The 15,397-nt window shown below is 43.1% G+C and overlaps 1 protein-coding gene across 1 annotated transcript in view; it reads right to left on the minus strand.

The window, feature by feature from the left end:
- Positions 1–15,397, minus strand: part of LOC115164740 (spermatid perinuclear RNA-binding protein) — a 38,621-nt gene that overhangs the window by 7,589 nt on the left and 15,635 nt on the right. The window contains exons 6-11 of the mRNA XM_029717499.1: positions 10,502–10,587; positions 9,163–9,258; positions 8,362–8,473; positions 8,113–8,210; positions 3,744–3,849; positions 3,575–3,658 (exon numbers count right to left, since the gene is read on the minus strand). Of these exons, the coding sequence (XP_029573359.1) occupies positions 3,575–3,658; positions 3,744–3,849; positions 8,113–8,210; positions 8,362–8,473; positions 9,163–9,258; positions 10,502–10,587 (582 nt within the window). The remainder of the gene's footprint in view (positions 1–3,574; positions 3,659–3,743; positions 3,850–8,112; positions 8,211–8,361; positions 8,474–9,162; positions 9,259–10,501; positions 10,588–15,397) is intronic.

A 15,397-nucleotide genomic window follows, 5' to 3' on the forward strand; every position in this document is an offset into this window, starting at 1 on the left:
CTCCATCAGTGTTATCTCATAGAGGCCCATCCTCAGGAGAACACACACACACACACACACACACACACACACACACACACACACACACACACACACACACACACACACACACACACACACAATAGTTAACAGAATACTTTATTCTGTCGAATATTACAACCATTATAATACAATACAAGCATTATAACATAATCTTGCAATTTTCCACGACAAGTGCCCCAGTCCATCCTGCAGCAAAGCACCCCCACAACATGATGCTGCCACCCCCTTGCTTCACGGTTGGGATGATGTTCTTCGGCTTGCATGCCTCCCCCTTTTTCCTCCAAAACATAACGATGGTCATTATGGCCAAACAGTTCTATTATTGTTTCATCAGACCAGAGGACATTTCTCAAAAAAATACAATCTTTGTCCCGATGTGCAGTTGCAAACTGTAGTCTGGCTTTATGGCGGTTTTGGAGCTGTGGCTTCTTCCTTGCTGAGTGGCCTTTCAGGTTATGTCGATATAGGACTCGTTTTACTGTGGATATATATACTTTTGTACCCATTTCCTCCAGCATCTTCACAAGGGTCCTTTGCTGCTGTTCTGGGATTGATTTGCACTTTTCGCACCAAAGTACGTTCATCTCTAGGAGACATAACACGTCTCCTTCCTGAGTGGTATGACGGCACGTGGTCCCATGGTGTTTATACTTGCGTACTATTGTTTGTACAGATGAATGTGGTACCTTCAGGCATTTGGAAATTGCTCACAATTTTTTTTCCTGAGGTCTTGGCTGATTTCTTTTCATTTTCCCATCATGTCAAGCAAAGAGGCACTGGGTTTGACGGTAGGCCTTGAAATACAGCTACAGGTACACCTCCAATTGACTCAAATTCTGTAAATTAGCCTATCAGAAGCTTCTAAAGCCATGACATCCTTTTCTGGAATTTTCCAAGCTGTTTAAAGGCCCAGTCAACTTAGTGTATGTAAACTTCTGACCCACTGGAATTGTGATAGCGAATTAATTATAAGTGAAATAATCTGTCTGCAAACAATTGTTGGAAAAATTACTTGTGTCATGCACAAACCTAACTGACTTGCCAAAACTATAGTTTGTTCACAAGAAATGTATGAAGTGATTGAAAAACAAGTTTTAATGACACCAACGTAAGTGAATGTAAACTTCCAACTTCAAGTGTATGTGGTACATTGTGATTCTGAACAACTGAGTAGTTTCATTCTGTACAGTACTTTCTAATTCTATACAGAGGATTCTGAACTAAATCAGTACGGCAGGTGTTCAAGGTGTGTTCTAATCTAAATGCCCAGACCGACGAGGAGTGATATTGAGGGAGGAAACAGGTGTGTCAGAGTGGGAGGTGGTGGTGGTAATACATAGAGTGTCCTGTAATGTAGGTAGGGTGTCCTGTAAGTAGGGTGTCCTGTAAAAAAAAATGCATTCGGAAAATATTCAGACACCTTGACTTTTCCCCCAATTTTTGTTAAGTTACAGCCTTATTTTCCCCTCGTCAATCTACACATTACCCCATAATGACAAAGCAAAAACAGGTTTAAATTTTAATTTTTTTTGTAAATATCACATTTAAATAAGTATTCAGACCCATACCTCAATACTTTATTGAAGCACCTTTGGCAGCAATTACAGCATTGAGTCTTCTTGGGTATGGCGCAGCGGTCGAAGGCACTGCATCTCAGTGCTAGAGGCGTCATTACAGACCCTGGTTCGATTCCAGGCTGTATCACAACCAGCTGTGATTGCGAGTCTCATAGGGCGGCGCACAATTGGCCCAGCGTCATCCGGGTTAGCGTTTGGCCGGGGTAGGCCGTTAATGTAAATAAGAATATGTTCTTAACCGACTTGCCTAGTTAAATAAAAAATTAAATAAAAATACAAGCTTGGCACACCTGTATTTGGGGAGTTTTTCCTATTCTTCTCTGCAGATCCTCTTAAGCTCTGTCAGGTTGGATGGAGAGCGTCACTGCACAGCTATTTTCAGGTCTCTCCAGAGATGTTAGATTAGGTTCAAGTCCGGGCTCTGGCTGGGCCCCTCAAGGACATTCAGAGACTTGTCCAAAGCCATTCCTGGTTGTCTTGGCTGTATGTTTAGGGTCGTGGTCCTGTTGGAAGGTGAACCTTCGCCCCAGTCTGAGGTCCTGAGCGCGCTGAAGCAGGTTTTCCATCAAGGATCTCTCTGTACTTTGCGCCACTCATCTTTCCCTCGATCCTGACTAGTCTCCCAGTCCCTGCCACTGAAAAACATCCCCACAGCATGATGCTGCCACCACGTTTCACCGTAGGGATAGTGCCAGGTTTCTTCCAGATGTGACGCTTGGCAGTCAGGCCAAAGACTTCAATCTTCTTTTCGTCAGACCAGAATCTTGTTTCTCATGGTCTAAGAGTCCTTTAGGTGCCTTTTGGCAAACTCCAAGCGGGCTGTCATGTGCCTTTTACTGAGGAATGGCTTCCGTCTGGCCACTCTACCATAAAGGCCTGATTTGTGGAGTGCTGCAGAGATGGTTGACCTTCTGGAAGGTTTTCCCATCTCCACAGAGGAACTCTGTCAGTGACCATCACCTCCCTGACCAAGGCTCTTCTCCCCCGATTGCTCAGTTTGGCCGGTGGCCATCTCTAGGAAGAGTCTGGTGGTTCCTAACTTCTTCCATTTAAGAATGATGGAGGCCACTGTGTTCTTGGGGACCTTCAATGCTACAGAAATGTTTTGGTACCCTTCCCCAGATCTGTGCCTCGAAACAATCCTGTCTTGGAGCTCTACAGACAATTCCTTCAACCTCATGGCTTGATTTTTGCTCTGACATGCACTGTCAACTGTGGGACCTTATTTAGACAGGTGAATTGACCACAGGTGGACTCCAATCAAGTTGTAAAAACATCTGAAGGATGATCAATGGAAACAGGATGTACCTGAGCTCAATTTGGAGTCTCATAGCAAAGGGTCTGAATACTTATAAGGTATTTCTGTTAAAAAATAATAAATGTGCAAAAATGTCTAAAAAACTGTTTTCACTTTGTCATCATGGTGTATTGTGTGTAGATTGATGAGGAAACACATATTTTTATACATTTTAGAATAAGACTAATGTAACAAAATTTGGAAAAAGTCAAGGGGTGTGAATACTTTGAGTGCACTGTAGGTAGGGTGTCCTGTAATGTAGGTAGGGTTTCCTGAGAGAGGTAGATAGATAATTGTGTGTGAGGCTGCCTGGAGGGGGGGATTAATCCCCAATGCATTTCAACTCCCTGCTTTGAACTGTGGGAGATTAAAGCCCTGTGGGATTGGTGTCACAGTGAGGGGGAATTTAATTACATCCGTACGAGCCATGAGGGGTGGGTGAGAGGTGGTATGGGATGAATACCCCACTCAAAATGCTGTTTTGAGTAATGACATTCTGGAATGTACCAGCATTCTATTCTAGCGTTCCTGTATGGTCAACGGGCATAGGCTGATCTTTAGAAAGACTATGCATCTACATTACTTCAAGTTGTTCTCCAGGCTGAGTAGAGAGGAAAAGGATTCAAAGATGTCGAGCCAGAGCAACAGTGAATCTGACCTCTCATCAGGTTGTGTTTCATCTTTTTGAAGAGTTGTCTGTCGTTAGTGTGTCCATCTTCATGCTGCCTTTTCCGGCAGGTTCCTGTGGAACAAAGTATGGATTCACCTTCAGGAGAGCAGAGACCACCTGAGATCTCTTGAGTTTACGCACTAGCACATGCACACACCTTTTTTGTCTGACCCTGAGAGTCTGTGTGAGGGTTTGGTTGGAGGGAGAGGATTCATATTCAGAACCTTATACAGCTGTCCGAAGGCCAGGAGACGTAGGGCATGCTGAAACACACAGCAGAAACACAGTATGAAACCACACAGAATGAGGGCACAAAACTAGTCAAACACACCCACAATTCCTCTAGGAAAGAGTGATGCTAGAAATACCTACTAGGATGTAATCAACTGATTAATTAAATGTAAATATCAATCAATAGTGTGTATTTAACCCATAAGAGTCTAAGCCGGGGGGTACTACTAAACTATATGGAATTGTTTTAACAAGGTCATACCAAGGACCATTTTGCTATTTGATTTAGAATTTAAAGATCCCTTGAAAAAAAAAAAGAAGAATAATTTGATTAACATTTTAATTTGACCTTACTGCCATTTGCCCATACAAAAGCATTGATTAACAGTTTCACTACATGGAAAAACAGATCTAAAAGGAACTTTGTTCTGAAGTGTCTATCCTACATCTGAGAGATAAGAAAGATCAGGATTCTTTTTTTATTATTACGTGTATTTAACCCCTTATTTGTCATCACTAAACAGTCTCCATTAACAGTTGAAGTCAGAAGTTTACATGCACTTAGGTTGGAGTCATTGAAACTCGTTTCAACTCGTTCCAAATTTCTTGTTAACAAAACTATAGTTTTGGCAAGTCGGTTAGGACATGTACTTCGTGCATGACAAGTCATTTTTCCAACAATTGTTTACAGACAGATTATTTCAATGTATCACAATTCCAGTGGGTCAGAAGTTTACATACACTAAGTTGACTGTGCCTTTAAACAGCTTGGAAAATTCCATAAAAAGATGTCATAGCTTTAGAAGCTTCTGATAGGCGAATTGATATCATTTGAGTCAATTGGAGGTGTACCTGTGGATGTATTTCAAGGCCTACCTTCAAACTCAGTGTCTCTTTGCTTGACAAGATGGGAAAATCAAACGAAAATCAGCCAAGACCTCAGAAAACAATTGGAGACTTCCACAAGTCTGGTTCATCCTTGGGAGCAATTTCCAAACACCTGAAGGAGCCACATTCATCTGTACAAACAATAGTATGCAAGTATAAACACCATGGGACCACTCAGCCGTCATACCGCTCAGGAAGGAGACGCATTCTGTCTCCTACAAAAGTATCTATATCCACAGTAAAACAAGTCCTATATCAACATAACCTGAAAGGCCACTCAGCAAGGAAGAAGCCACTGCTCCAAAACCGCCATAAAAAAGACAGACTACGGTTTGCAACTGCACATGGGGACAAAGACTGTACTTTTTGGAGAAATATCCTCTGGTCTGATGAAAAAAAAATAGAACTGTTTGGCCATAATGACCATGGTTATGTTTGGAGAAAAAAGGGGGAGGCTTGCAAGCCGAAGAACACCATCCCAACCGTGAAGCACAGGGGTGGCAACATCATGTTGTGGGGGTACTTTGCTGCAAGAGGGACTGGTGCACTTCACAAAATAGATGGCATGATGAGGAAAGAAATGATATGGATATATTGAAGCAACATCTCAAGACATCAGTCAGGAAGGTAAAGCTTGGTCACAAATGGGTCTTCCAAATGGACAATGACCCCAAGCATCCTTCCAAAGTTGTGGCAAAATGGCTTAAGGACAACAAATTCAAGGTATTGGAGGGGCCATCACAAAGCCCTGACCTCAATCCTATAGAACATTTGTGGGCAGAACTGAAAAAGCGTGTGCGAGCAAGGAGGCCTACAAACCTGACTCAGTTACACCAGCTCTGTCAGGAGGAATGGGCCAAAATTCACCCAACTTATTGTGGGAAGCTTGTGGAAGGCCACCTGAAACATTTGACCCAAGTTAAACAATTTAAAGGCAATTCTTCCAAATACTAATTGAGTGTATGTAAACTTCTGACCCACTGGGAATGTGATAAAATAAAAGCTTAAATAAATCACTCTACTATTATTCTGACATTTCACATTCTTAAAATAAAGTGGTGATCCTAACTGACCTAGGACAGGGAATTTTTACAAGGATTAAATGTCAGGAATTGTGAGAAACTGAGTTTAAATGTATTTGGCTAAGGTGTATGTAAACTTCTGACTTCAACTGTATACACAGTACTTCCATACATTTTGAACTGGTACCAGGGACCTTCAGACGAGTAGTGAGGCATGTGGGTGTCTCACCTTTACACAGGGGGAGGGGATTTTTAAGGTCGATGTCCTTAAGTGATTTTTGGGCATTGGAGAGAATATTTACATTGGGAGCAGATTCACACACAAAAACCTTGACTGACTGCATAGTGCAAGGACGAACAGATTTCATCCTGCCTGGAGCGAGAAATGGAGAGATCCTCACCTTCCTCTACCCTCCCTATACCATCACATTGCATTCTGCTCAGGGCCAGGGGCAGTCTGGAAGTGTTTCATGTAGTACGCAGCACTAAGCACTGCTGGGAGTGCTTTCCCACGCTCATTAGTGGGCTCATCGTCAGTCTCCTCAGCTCCAAGGGGCTGTAGAGGTCGAGTCTGAAGTGCTGCAGCAGCATTGATCTAACTATAGACCTGGACTGGGCCTCTGGAGTGGCCGTAGCCCGCTTTAAATAAACCTCATCATCCAATCAATGCGAGGGGGAAGGTAACAACGAGGAGAGCAGTGTCATTTCTTTCCTGATGTACAGTTGAAGTCGGAAGTTTACATACACATTAGCCAAATGCATTTAAACTCAGTTTCTCACAATTCCTGACATTTAATCCTTGTAAAAATTCCCTGTTTTAGGTCAGATAGGATGACCACTTTATTTTAAGAATGTGAAATGTCAGAATAATAGTAGAGAGAATTATTTATTTCAGCTTTTATTTCTTTCATCACATTCCCAGTGGGTCAGAAGTTTACATGCACTCAATTAGTATTTGGTAGCGTTGCCTTTAAATTGTTTAACTTGGGTCAAATGTTTCGGGTGGCCTTCCACAAGCTTCCCACAATAAGTTGGGTGAATTTTGGCCCATTACTCCTTACAGAGCTGGTGTAACTGAGTCAGGTTTGTAGGCCTCCTTGCTAGCACACGCTTTTTTCAGTTCTGCCCACAAATTTTCTATAGGATTGAGGTCATGGCTTTGTGATGGCCACTCCAATACCTTGACTTTGTTGTCCTTAAGGCATTTTGCCACAACTTTGAAAGTATGCTTGGGGTCAGTGTCCATTTGGAAGACCTATTTGTGACCAAGCTTTAACTTCCTGACTGATGTCTTGAGATGTTGCGTCAATATATCCACAATTTTCCTCACTCATGATCCCATCTATTTTGTGAAGTGCACCAGTCCCTCCTGCAGAAAAGCACCACCACAACATGATGCTGCCACCCCCGTGCTTCATGGTTGGGATGGTGTTTTTTGACTTGAAAGCCTCCCCCTTTTTCCTCCAAACATAACGATGGTCATTATGGCCAAACAGTTCTATTTTTGTTTCACCAGATTACATTTCTCCAAAAAGTACGATCTTGTCCCCATGTGCAGTTCCAAACTGTAGTCTGGCTTTTTTATGGCGGTTTTGGAGCTGTGGCTTCTTCCTTGCTGAGCGGCATTTCAGGTTGTGTCGATATAGGACTCGTTTTACTGTGGATATAGATACTTTTGTACCCGTTTCCTCCAGCATCTTCACAAGGTCCTTTGTTGCTAAAAGTGCAAATCAATCCCAGAACAACAGCAAAGTACATTCATCTCTAGGAGACAGAACGCGTCTCCTTCCTGAGCAGTATGACGGCGACGTGGTCCCATGGTGTTTATACTTGCGTACTATTTTTTGATCAGATGAACGTGGTCCTTCAGGCGTTTGGAAATTACTCCCAAGGATGAACCAGACTTGTAGAGGTATACAATTTTTTTCTGAAGTCTTGGCTGATTTCTTTTCATCTTCCCATCATGTAAAGCACCGAGTTTGAAGGTAGGCCTTGAAATACAGGTACACCTACAATTGACTCAAATTATGTAAATTAGCCTATCAGAAGCTTCTAAAGCCATGACATCATTTTCTGGAATTTTCCAAGCTATTTAAATGCACAGTCAACTTCTTGTATGTAAACTTCTGACCCACTGGAATTGTGATACAGTGAATTATAAGTGAAATAATCTGTCTGTAAACAATTGTTGGAAAAATGACTTGTGTCATGCACAAAGTATATGTCCTAACTGACGTGCCAAAACTATGGTTTGTTAACAAGAAATTTGTGGAGTGGTTGAAAAATGAGTTAATGACTCCAACCTAAGTGTATGTAAACTTCCGACTTCAACTGTATACAAGTCTGACTTTACAGTATTGTAGATGTATTGTTATGGTGTCTCACCTGTGCGTTTTGAGTGATAGCCTCAGCCTGTTGGCCAGTGATCACTGACAAGGTGTCTGTTGGCTCTCTCTCACAGGGGTCATGAACTCCCGGCCCATCTGGAACAGCAGTCAAAATCAACATTCAAAAAGCTTCTTACTGGGCTAGTGAACAGGCAAGTAATATTTTTATTTAACCGGAAAGTCCCAGTTAAATGCAGACCTCTTTCCCAGGGAGGCCTGGATATAAAACCTAGTCCCTATGACTAACCTGGGAGGAGGATCCCTGAGGCAATGCACTCCATGACCCTGCGCAGGGCCTCTCCGGGCCCCAGGGGCCGGTTACAGGTGCCAATGGCCTTCTCACAGATCAGCTCTATGGGCTGTGGGGGGGAAGAGAGAGAGAGAGAGAGAACAGATCAGCTCCATGGGCTGTGGGGGGGAAGAGAGAGAGAGAACAGATCAGCTCCATAGGCTGTGGGGGGAGAGAGAGAGAGAGAACAGATCATCTCCATGGGCTGTGGGGGGAGAGAGAGAACAGATCAGCTCCATGGGCTGTGGGGGGGGAGAGAGAGAGAACAGATCAGCTCCATGGGCTGTGGGGGGAGAGAGAGAGAACAGATCAGCTCCATGGGCTGTGGGGGGAGAGAGAGAACAGATCAGCTCCATGGGCTGTGGGGGGGAGAGAGAGAGAACAGATCAGCTCCATGGGCTGTGGGGGGGAGAGAGAGAGAACAGATCAGCTCCATGGGCTGTGGGGGGAGAGAGAGAGAGAGAACAAATCAGCTCCATGGGCTGTGGGGGGAGAGAGAGAGAGAGAGAGAGAGAGAGAGAGAGAGAGAGAACAGATCAGCTTCATGGCTGTGGGGGGAGAGAGAGAGAGAGAACAGATCAACTCCATGGGCTGTGGGGGGGGAGAGAGAGAGAGAGAGAGAGAGAGAGAACAGATCAGCTCCATGGGCTGTGGGGGGAGAGAGAGAGAACAGATCAGCTCTAATGGGGGGGGGACCAAAGATACATGATGTACTCTGTCACACACACACACACACACACCTCTTCCTGGACCACTTACCCATCCTTTGAGAGGCTCCCACACAATTAGTCTGTTGCACATGTCTCTGAGAATACGCATGACGATGACACACGACTTCAGATCTGTCACTCTGGCCTACATTGGGGACAGACAAGACAATGTGAACATACTCTAAATACCTTCAAAGTCCAGTGACGCTAAAAACAACATGTACAGTCAACTCAACCCTTCAGTCATACAATGGATATTAGGGGAGAGTGGGGTAAGTTGAGCCAAAGGGGTAAGTTGAGCCAGTCTTGTTTGTAGGAAACCATACAGAAAATTAGTAATCTGACCAAATATTTAGGAAGAGGTCATCATTTCATGGAGTGTGAAGGAAGAAAACACATGGGAAAAGTAGTAAGCAAGTTAGGTTCCCAAAAATTATTTTCACCATGTCAAATTAATTTGTGTTAGCGTTTTCATGATGCTTGCATCTTTGAAATTGATGGAAGTTGCATTTATATTCTTGTTCAGTGTAGATTGATCTCTATAAACTACAATAAAAAGTGCATTCTTGTAGCTGTGTGGGCTAATATACAAGGGCGGCAGTGGTTAGAGCGTTGGGCCAGTAACCAGAAGGTTGCTGGATCGAATCCTCGAGCTGACAAGGTAAAAAATCTGTGGTACTGCTCCTGAGCACTGTTCCCCGGGCGCTGAAGATGTGGATGTCGATTAAGCAGCCCCCCGCACCTCTCTGATTCAGAGGGGTTGGGTTAAAATGCAGAAGACACATTTCAGTTGAATACATTCAGTTGGAGAACTTTCCTTTCCCTATAGTATAAATGTTTGCCTTGGGGTAATTTGAGCCAATGGCAAATTGAAGTGTTTTCTTGTGAGGTGTAACCTTTTTTTGCCACATCACTAGGATATGAGGTAATAACAGGGCCTGGCCTATGTTAAGTGTTAAAAGTCTTACAATTATTAAAATGGACAAAAATGCAATTGTGACTGTGTTGAATTCTGTTTGTGAAATAAAGATGGACATGGTTGTAAAAAGGTAGCATTAATATTTCACTCAGTACAGAAATGTGTAGGTGGTTTAAACTTACCCCATACCTGGGGTAAGTGGTGCCAAGAGACCACTTTTTTGGACAAGCATGTTTTACAAACTATAATGTTTACATTCATTCTGATTATTTCCAGGGATACAAAATATCCTGAAATATATGTATATATATTTGTTAGAAAGAATCCCTTGACAAAGCATTTCTAAACTTAGCCCACTCTCCCCCTCAGCCATTTAATGTTCCCCAGATATCTCCCAGGGAGCAAACTGTTCCATCTGAATGAGATATGAATTGAATATCAAACCATGAAATCAGAACAGATGTCCCACCTGGAACCATTTGGTGTGTCTGAGTGTTGCCAGGGCGGCCTGGCACCGCCGCCCGTCCAGCACCTCAAGCTCCTCCACGCCTTCCTCTGGAGAGAGGGACAGGATGAGGACACGCATTGTGTTGGCCTAGGGGACCTTCAGAAAGACTGCCACACAGACACGGGCTGCATCTGAAATGGTACCCTATTACCCATGCGGGCGCTGGTCAAAAGTAGAGCTCTTTAGGGAATAGGCTGCCATTTAGGATGTATCCACAGACACACAGGCACGTTTAGGGAATAGGCTGTCATTTAGGACCGACACACAGGCAAGTAGGGTGGCCGGCTATAATTAGCATCCCACTGATCTGATAGAATGAGTTGAGGGGAAATGATTACGTTTCAAAGTTTGATTTTTTTTCCCCACCTGCACAGAAGCTGACAGAAGTGTTACAGAATTGTAACATTAGTAAATATGAGTGCATGCTTCTGCTGTGGCTCTGCCAGATGGACACTCAGTCTGGATGCAGATCAGTGGCACTGAGATGGCTTCACCACCAGAATAGTGTGTTGTCAGTTCAGTGTAGGACAAGGAAAATGAGAGCATGGCCACATCTCAGGACACACGACAGACTTTTAGATGAGAAGAATGTAAGGGGATAATGTCTGGAGATTAGTTCCGTAACTAGAGGATGTTTAGAGAAGTAGTTGGAAAGCCTTGGAATTGAAATTGTAAAAATGGAATTTAGTCATAATTCAATTAGTTTGTAATGTATTGTAGTAGGATGCCATGCTAGTATTTTCTGTCTTGCAGGTTGATCAGATGTTTATGTTTACTAAAACGTTTCCACACTGGCTTCCTGTGGGATCAACCGTGCCGTGCCACGGCTGGAACTGAGCCGTGGGAGAAAATAAAAAGCAACGGCAGAACGATAGAACATAAACATCCGAGTGAGGACGCCACCCTGGAAAGAAAGTGAAGTCTCAGTTTCTCTGGAGCAACTAGCTAGGAGGTGATTACTCTGGGCCGAGCAAACGTACTGCAGACCACACTAAAGAACTCTCCATCTCCCCCAAATAATCACTGTGGCAAATTGGCAATGGAATTCACATTCAATTTCATCTACTCTATATTGGCCTACAGCTAGAACCACAAATGATACTGGCCATTTCAAGAAGGTACAAAAAGATAGCCGCACTCCTCACAATCAAATGCCTTTTCGCCAGTAATTATATTAGGTCGTACCTCTTATTTTAGAATTAGTAATTGTATTTTTTGATGGTTAACTGACTCCAACCGTTGGGACAGATTTTCCCGCAAATATTTATATCAATAAGACTAATGAAATTGGACAGTAAGAGCCACTTATTTTTAGGTTTTAAATGTTAATTCCTTGCTTGGTTTATTGAGCTGGGGAGAATAGAGCAAGCTGGAAATCAAATTGCTTTTCTGATTTCTTTAAAATGGCGAATTCTTGTTCTAAGATCATTGGCTTTTTAATTTAGTGGCCACACTGGCCATTTCAAATGCATGGCTAGTAGCCATGTGCAGTAGTATACTGTATTTACAGAAGGGTTTGTAAGAGCACTGTGTGTGTGGTTTTGCAGATCGTTGCTGTAGAGTCCATTGTGAAAGCTGACCAGGTTGGAAGAGGTGGAGGACTAACAGACAAGTCAATGAGCGACACAGGCCAGGGTCAACCCGTATCACAACACAGGGTCATTCCATGTCCCACCTCCTAATATTAGACTGAGGTCCTTCATGGTCTGAGCCAGGGGAGATCTGGGAAATAAAATACAGGCATCTGCTAAGGATCTTGGCCCAGGGACTGCAAGGACATAAATAGGACAATAGAGGCACTGAATACACACTAAATGTCAGTCCTTTCAGGATTTCTCAGGGATTAAAAAATATATATTTTCTGCAGAAATGAGATTGTCCAAGAAACTGGGCGAATGGAACCTCATGAGCCCTTCCTATGCTCTCCACCAGCAGCAGGTCATGAAGAAGCCATCAATCATAAGTACCACATTCCAATAACACACCAATGAGCTCTCCCACACGTCATCAACTTCGATTTTGATTAGTGACCAAAAACCAAAGAAAATTAATACCACTGACTTTACAACATGAAGTTATGGGATGTCATTCTAAGCAAATCAACTGCAACGTTAGAGAGAGGCCTCAATTATCAATGGGCATAGACCACCAGTCTTCAACGAATGACAAAATATGGTGAATATCAGGAGTCAAGAAGGCAGTTGGATACCAGTTTGTCTGTCTTTGGTCAGCTCTGAAATGGACATGGACCAACATTTCATGGTATACAGTAAACCAGTGAAGAAAAGTACAGTGAACAGACGGGGGAGAGGAGCCATGTCTAGGGCTAGACAGAGTGGTTTAAGGGGGAGCCCCTTGTACCCGGGAGTCCTGCGCTGGGCCTCATCTCTAGGCTGGCTCCCAGTCCGGAGCTCCCAGGTTTAATAATCCACAGACGCTGGGTTGGAGTGCTGTGGTAAAATACAGACATTTGCACATATACTCCTAAACATTCAATGTAGAGAACTGTTTTGAGGCAATGTGCCTTCCTCAGGGTTGAGGGTGCTACAGTAAGTACCACAACTAGTTGTGAGGCCAGATGGAACCTTAGAAATGTAATCCTAATTTAAATTCTATGGATAGAACAAACTACAGTGTAGTCAGTCAATGTTCCGCTCGGGTTGTTCCCCAAAACTAGAGGTAGCTGGAGAACTTGTGCTGGCATATTGTATTGGTTACTTCTTTGCTTGTGCTGTGTGGATTATTTGGAGGCTCAGGACAAAATCTTTCTCTACTAGAATTTATCTGCTCCAGTATTACACTTAACACTCAATGCAATATTTATGCTGCAATGACCTTTTGTACAGAATGCTGAAAACCTTTTTCAGTCTCCCCCAGTGGGGTTGACACAACAATAGGTGTTACATAATGGCTGCTCTTCATGTCTGACTCACCTTTCATTCATTCCCTTTTTAAAAACCACAGCATAAGCACTCCTCTCACTCTCCAGTTTCCCACTAACTGGATGTTGGGCAAGGAAAAAATAAGCATCCTGACTCTGTCAGACAAGAATGATGAGACAGAACGCTGTAGGAGAAACCTGAGCAGAAATCGCTCTTTTTACACTTGGCTGTATCCCAACAGAGCTACGCTTCCAGATCTCACTATGGAGGTACTTCACAGATTCATGTCCCTCCCCTTTCTCCTGACCACCTCCAACCCCCTCCGGTCCGCTTTTAACGCTCCTCAATCACCGACCCTTAACTCCAAACCCCATTCCACTTATCTTTCACCTCTGCTTTGTACTACCCTCCTTCCTGCAGTCTCCCTCCTCTTTCCTTTGCTCCACCTCCTCTCCCTCTCTCAACTCTGCCTTGCTAATTTAAGGAGAAGACCACAACGGAAATAAGGGTTAAGGTTTTACTGTGTACATCTTTAAGGAATTAACTTCTCTAAGGTAGGGGGCAGTATTTTGACGTCCGGATGAAAGGCGTGCCCAAATTAAACTGCCTGCTACTCAGGCTCAGAAGGTAGGATATGCATATTATTAGTAGATTTGGATAGAAAAGTCTCTGACGTTTCTAAAACTGTTTGAATGATGTCTGTGAGTATAACAGAAGTCATATGGCAGGCAAAAACCTGAGAAGTGTGGAAATCTGAGGTTTGTAGTTTTTCAAGTGGTTGCCTATACAGTATACAGTGACTAAGGGTTCATTTTGCACTTCTTAAGGCTTCCACTAGATATCAGTCTTTAGAACGTTGTTTCATGCTTCTACTGTGAATATGGATAGAATAAGAGCTCCTGGAAGTAGATGAGTGAGAAAATGACATGAGCTCAGAGGCGTGCGCTCACGTGAGAGTTAGCTGTGTTCCTTTTCTTTTCTGAAGACATTGGAATTGTCCGGTTGGAATATTACTGAAGATTTATGTTAACTTGTTATGGATAGGGGGCAGTATTTTCACAGCCGGATAAAAAACGTACCCGATTTAATCTGGTTATTACTCCTGCCCAGAAACATATGCATATAATTAGCAGCTTTGGATAGAAAACACTCCAAAGTTTCTAAAACTGTTTGAATGGTGTCTGTAAGTATAACAGAACTCAAATGGCAGGCCAAAACCTGAGAAGATTCTGTACAGGAAGTACCCTGTCTGACCATTTCTTGGCCTTCTTTGTCATCTCTATCCAAAACAGAGGATCTCTGCTGTAACGTGACACTTTCTAAGGCTCCCATAGGCTCTCAGAAGGCGCCAGAACGTTGAATGATGACTCTGCAGTCTCTGGCTGAAAAACAGTAGCGCATTTGGATAGTGGTCGATCTAAGAACAATGAGACGGGCGCGCGCTTGCATGTGAAGAGTCCATTTTACATTTTCAGTCTTTGAACGAAAACAACGACTCCCGGTCGGAATATTATCGCTATTTTACGAGAAAAATCGCATAAAAATTGATTTTAAACAGCGTTTGACATGCTTCGAAGTACGGTAATGGAATATTTAAAAAAAAAAATTGTCACGATATGCGCGGGCGCGTCACCCTTCGTTACCCTTCGGATAGTGTCTTGAACGCACGAACAAAGCGCCGCTATTTGGATATAACTATGGATTATTTGGAACCAAACCAACATTTGTTGTTGAAGTAGAAGTCCTGGGAGTGCATTCTGACGAAGAACAGCAAAGGTAATCCAATTTTTCTTATAGTAAATCTGAGTTTGGTGAGTACCAAACTTGGTGGGTGTCAAAATAGCTAGCCTGTGATGGCCGGGCTATCTACTCAGAATATTGCAAAATGTGCTTTCACCGAAAAGCTATTTTAAAATCGGACACCGCGATTGAATAAAGGAGTTCTGTATCTATAATTCTTAAAATAATTGTTATG

Source organism: Salmo trutta, chromosome 27, assembly GCF_901001165.1.
Source record: "Salmo trutta chromosome 27, fSalTru1.1, whole genome shotgun sequence".
Lineage (NCBI taxonomy): Eukaryota > Metazoa > Chordata > Actinopteri > Salmoniformes > Salmonidae > Salmo > Salmo trutta.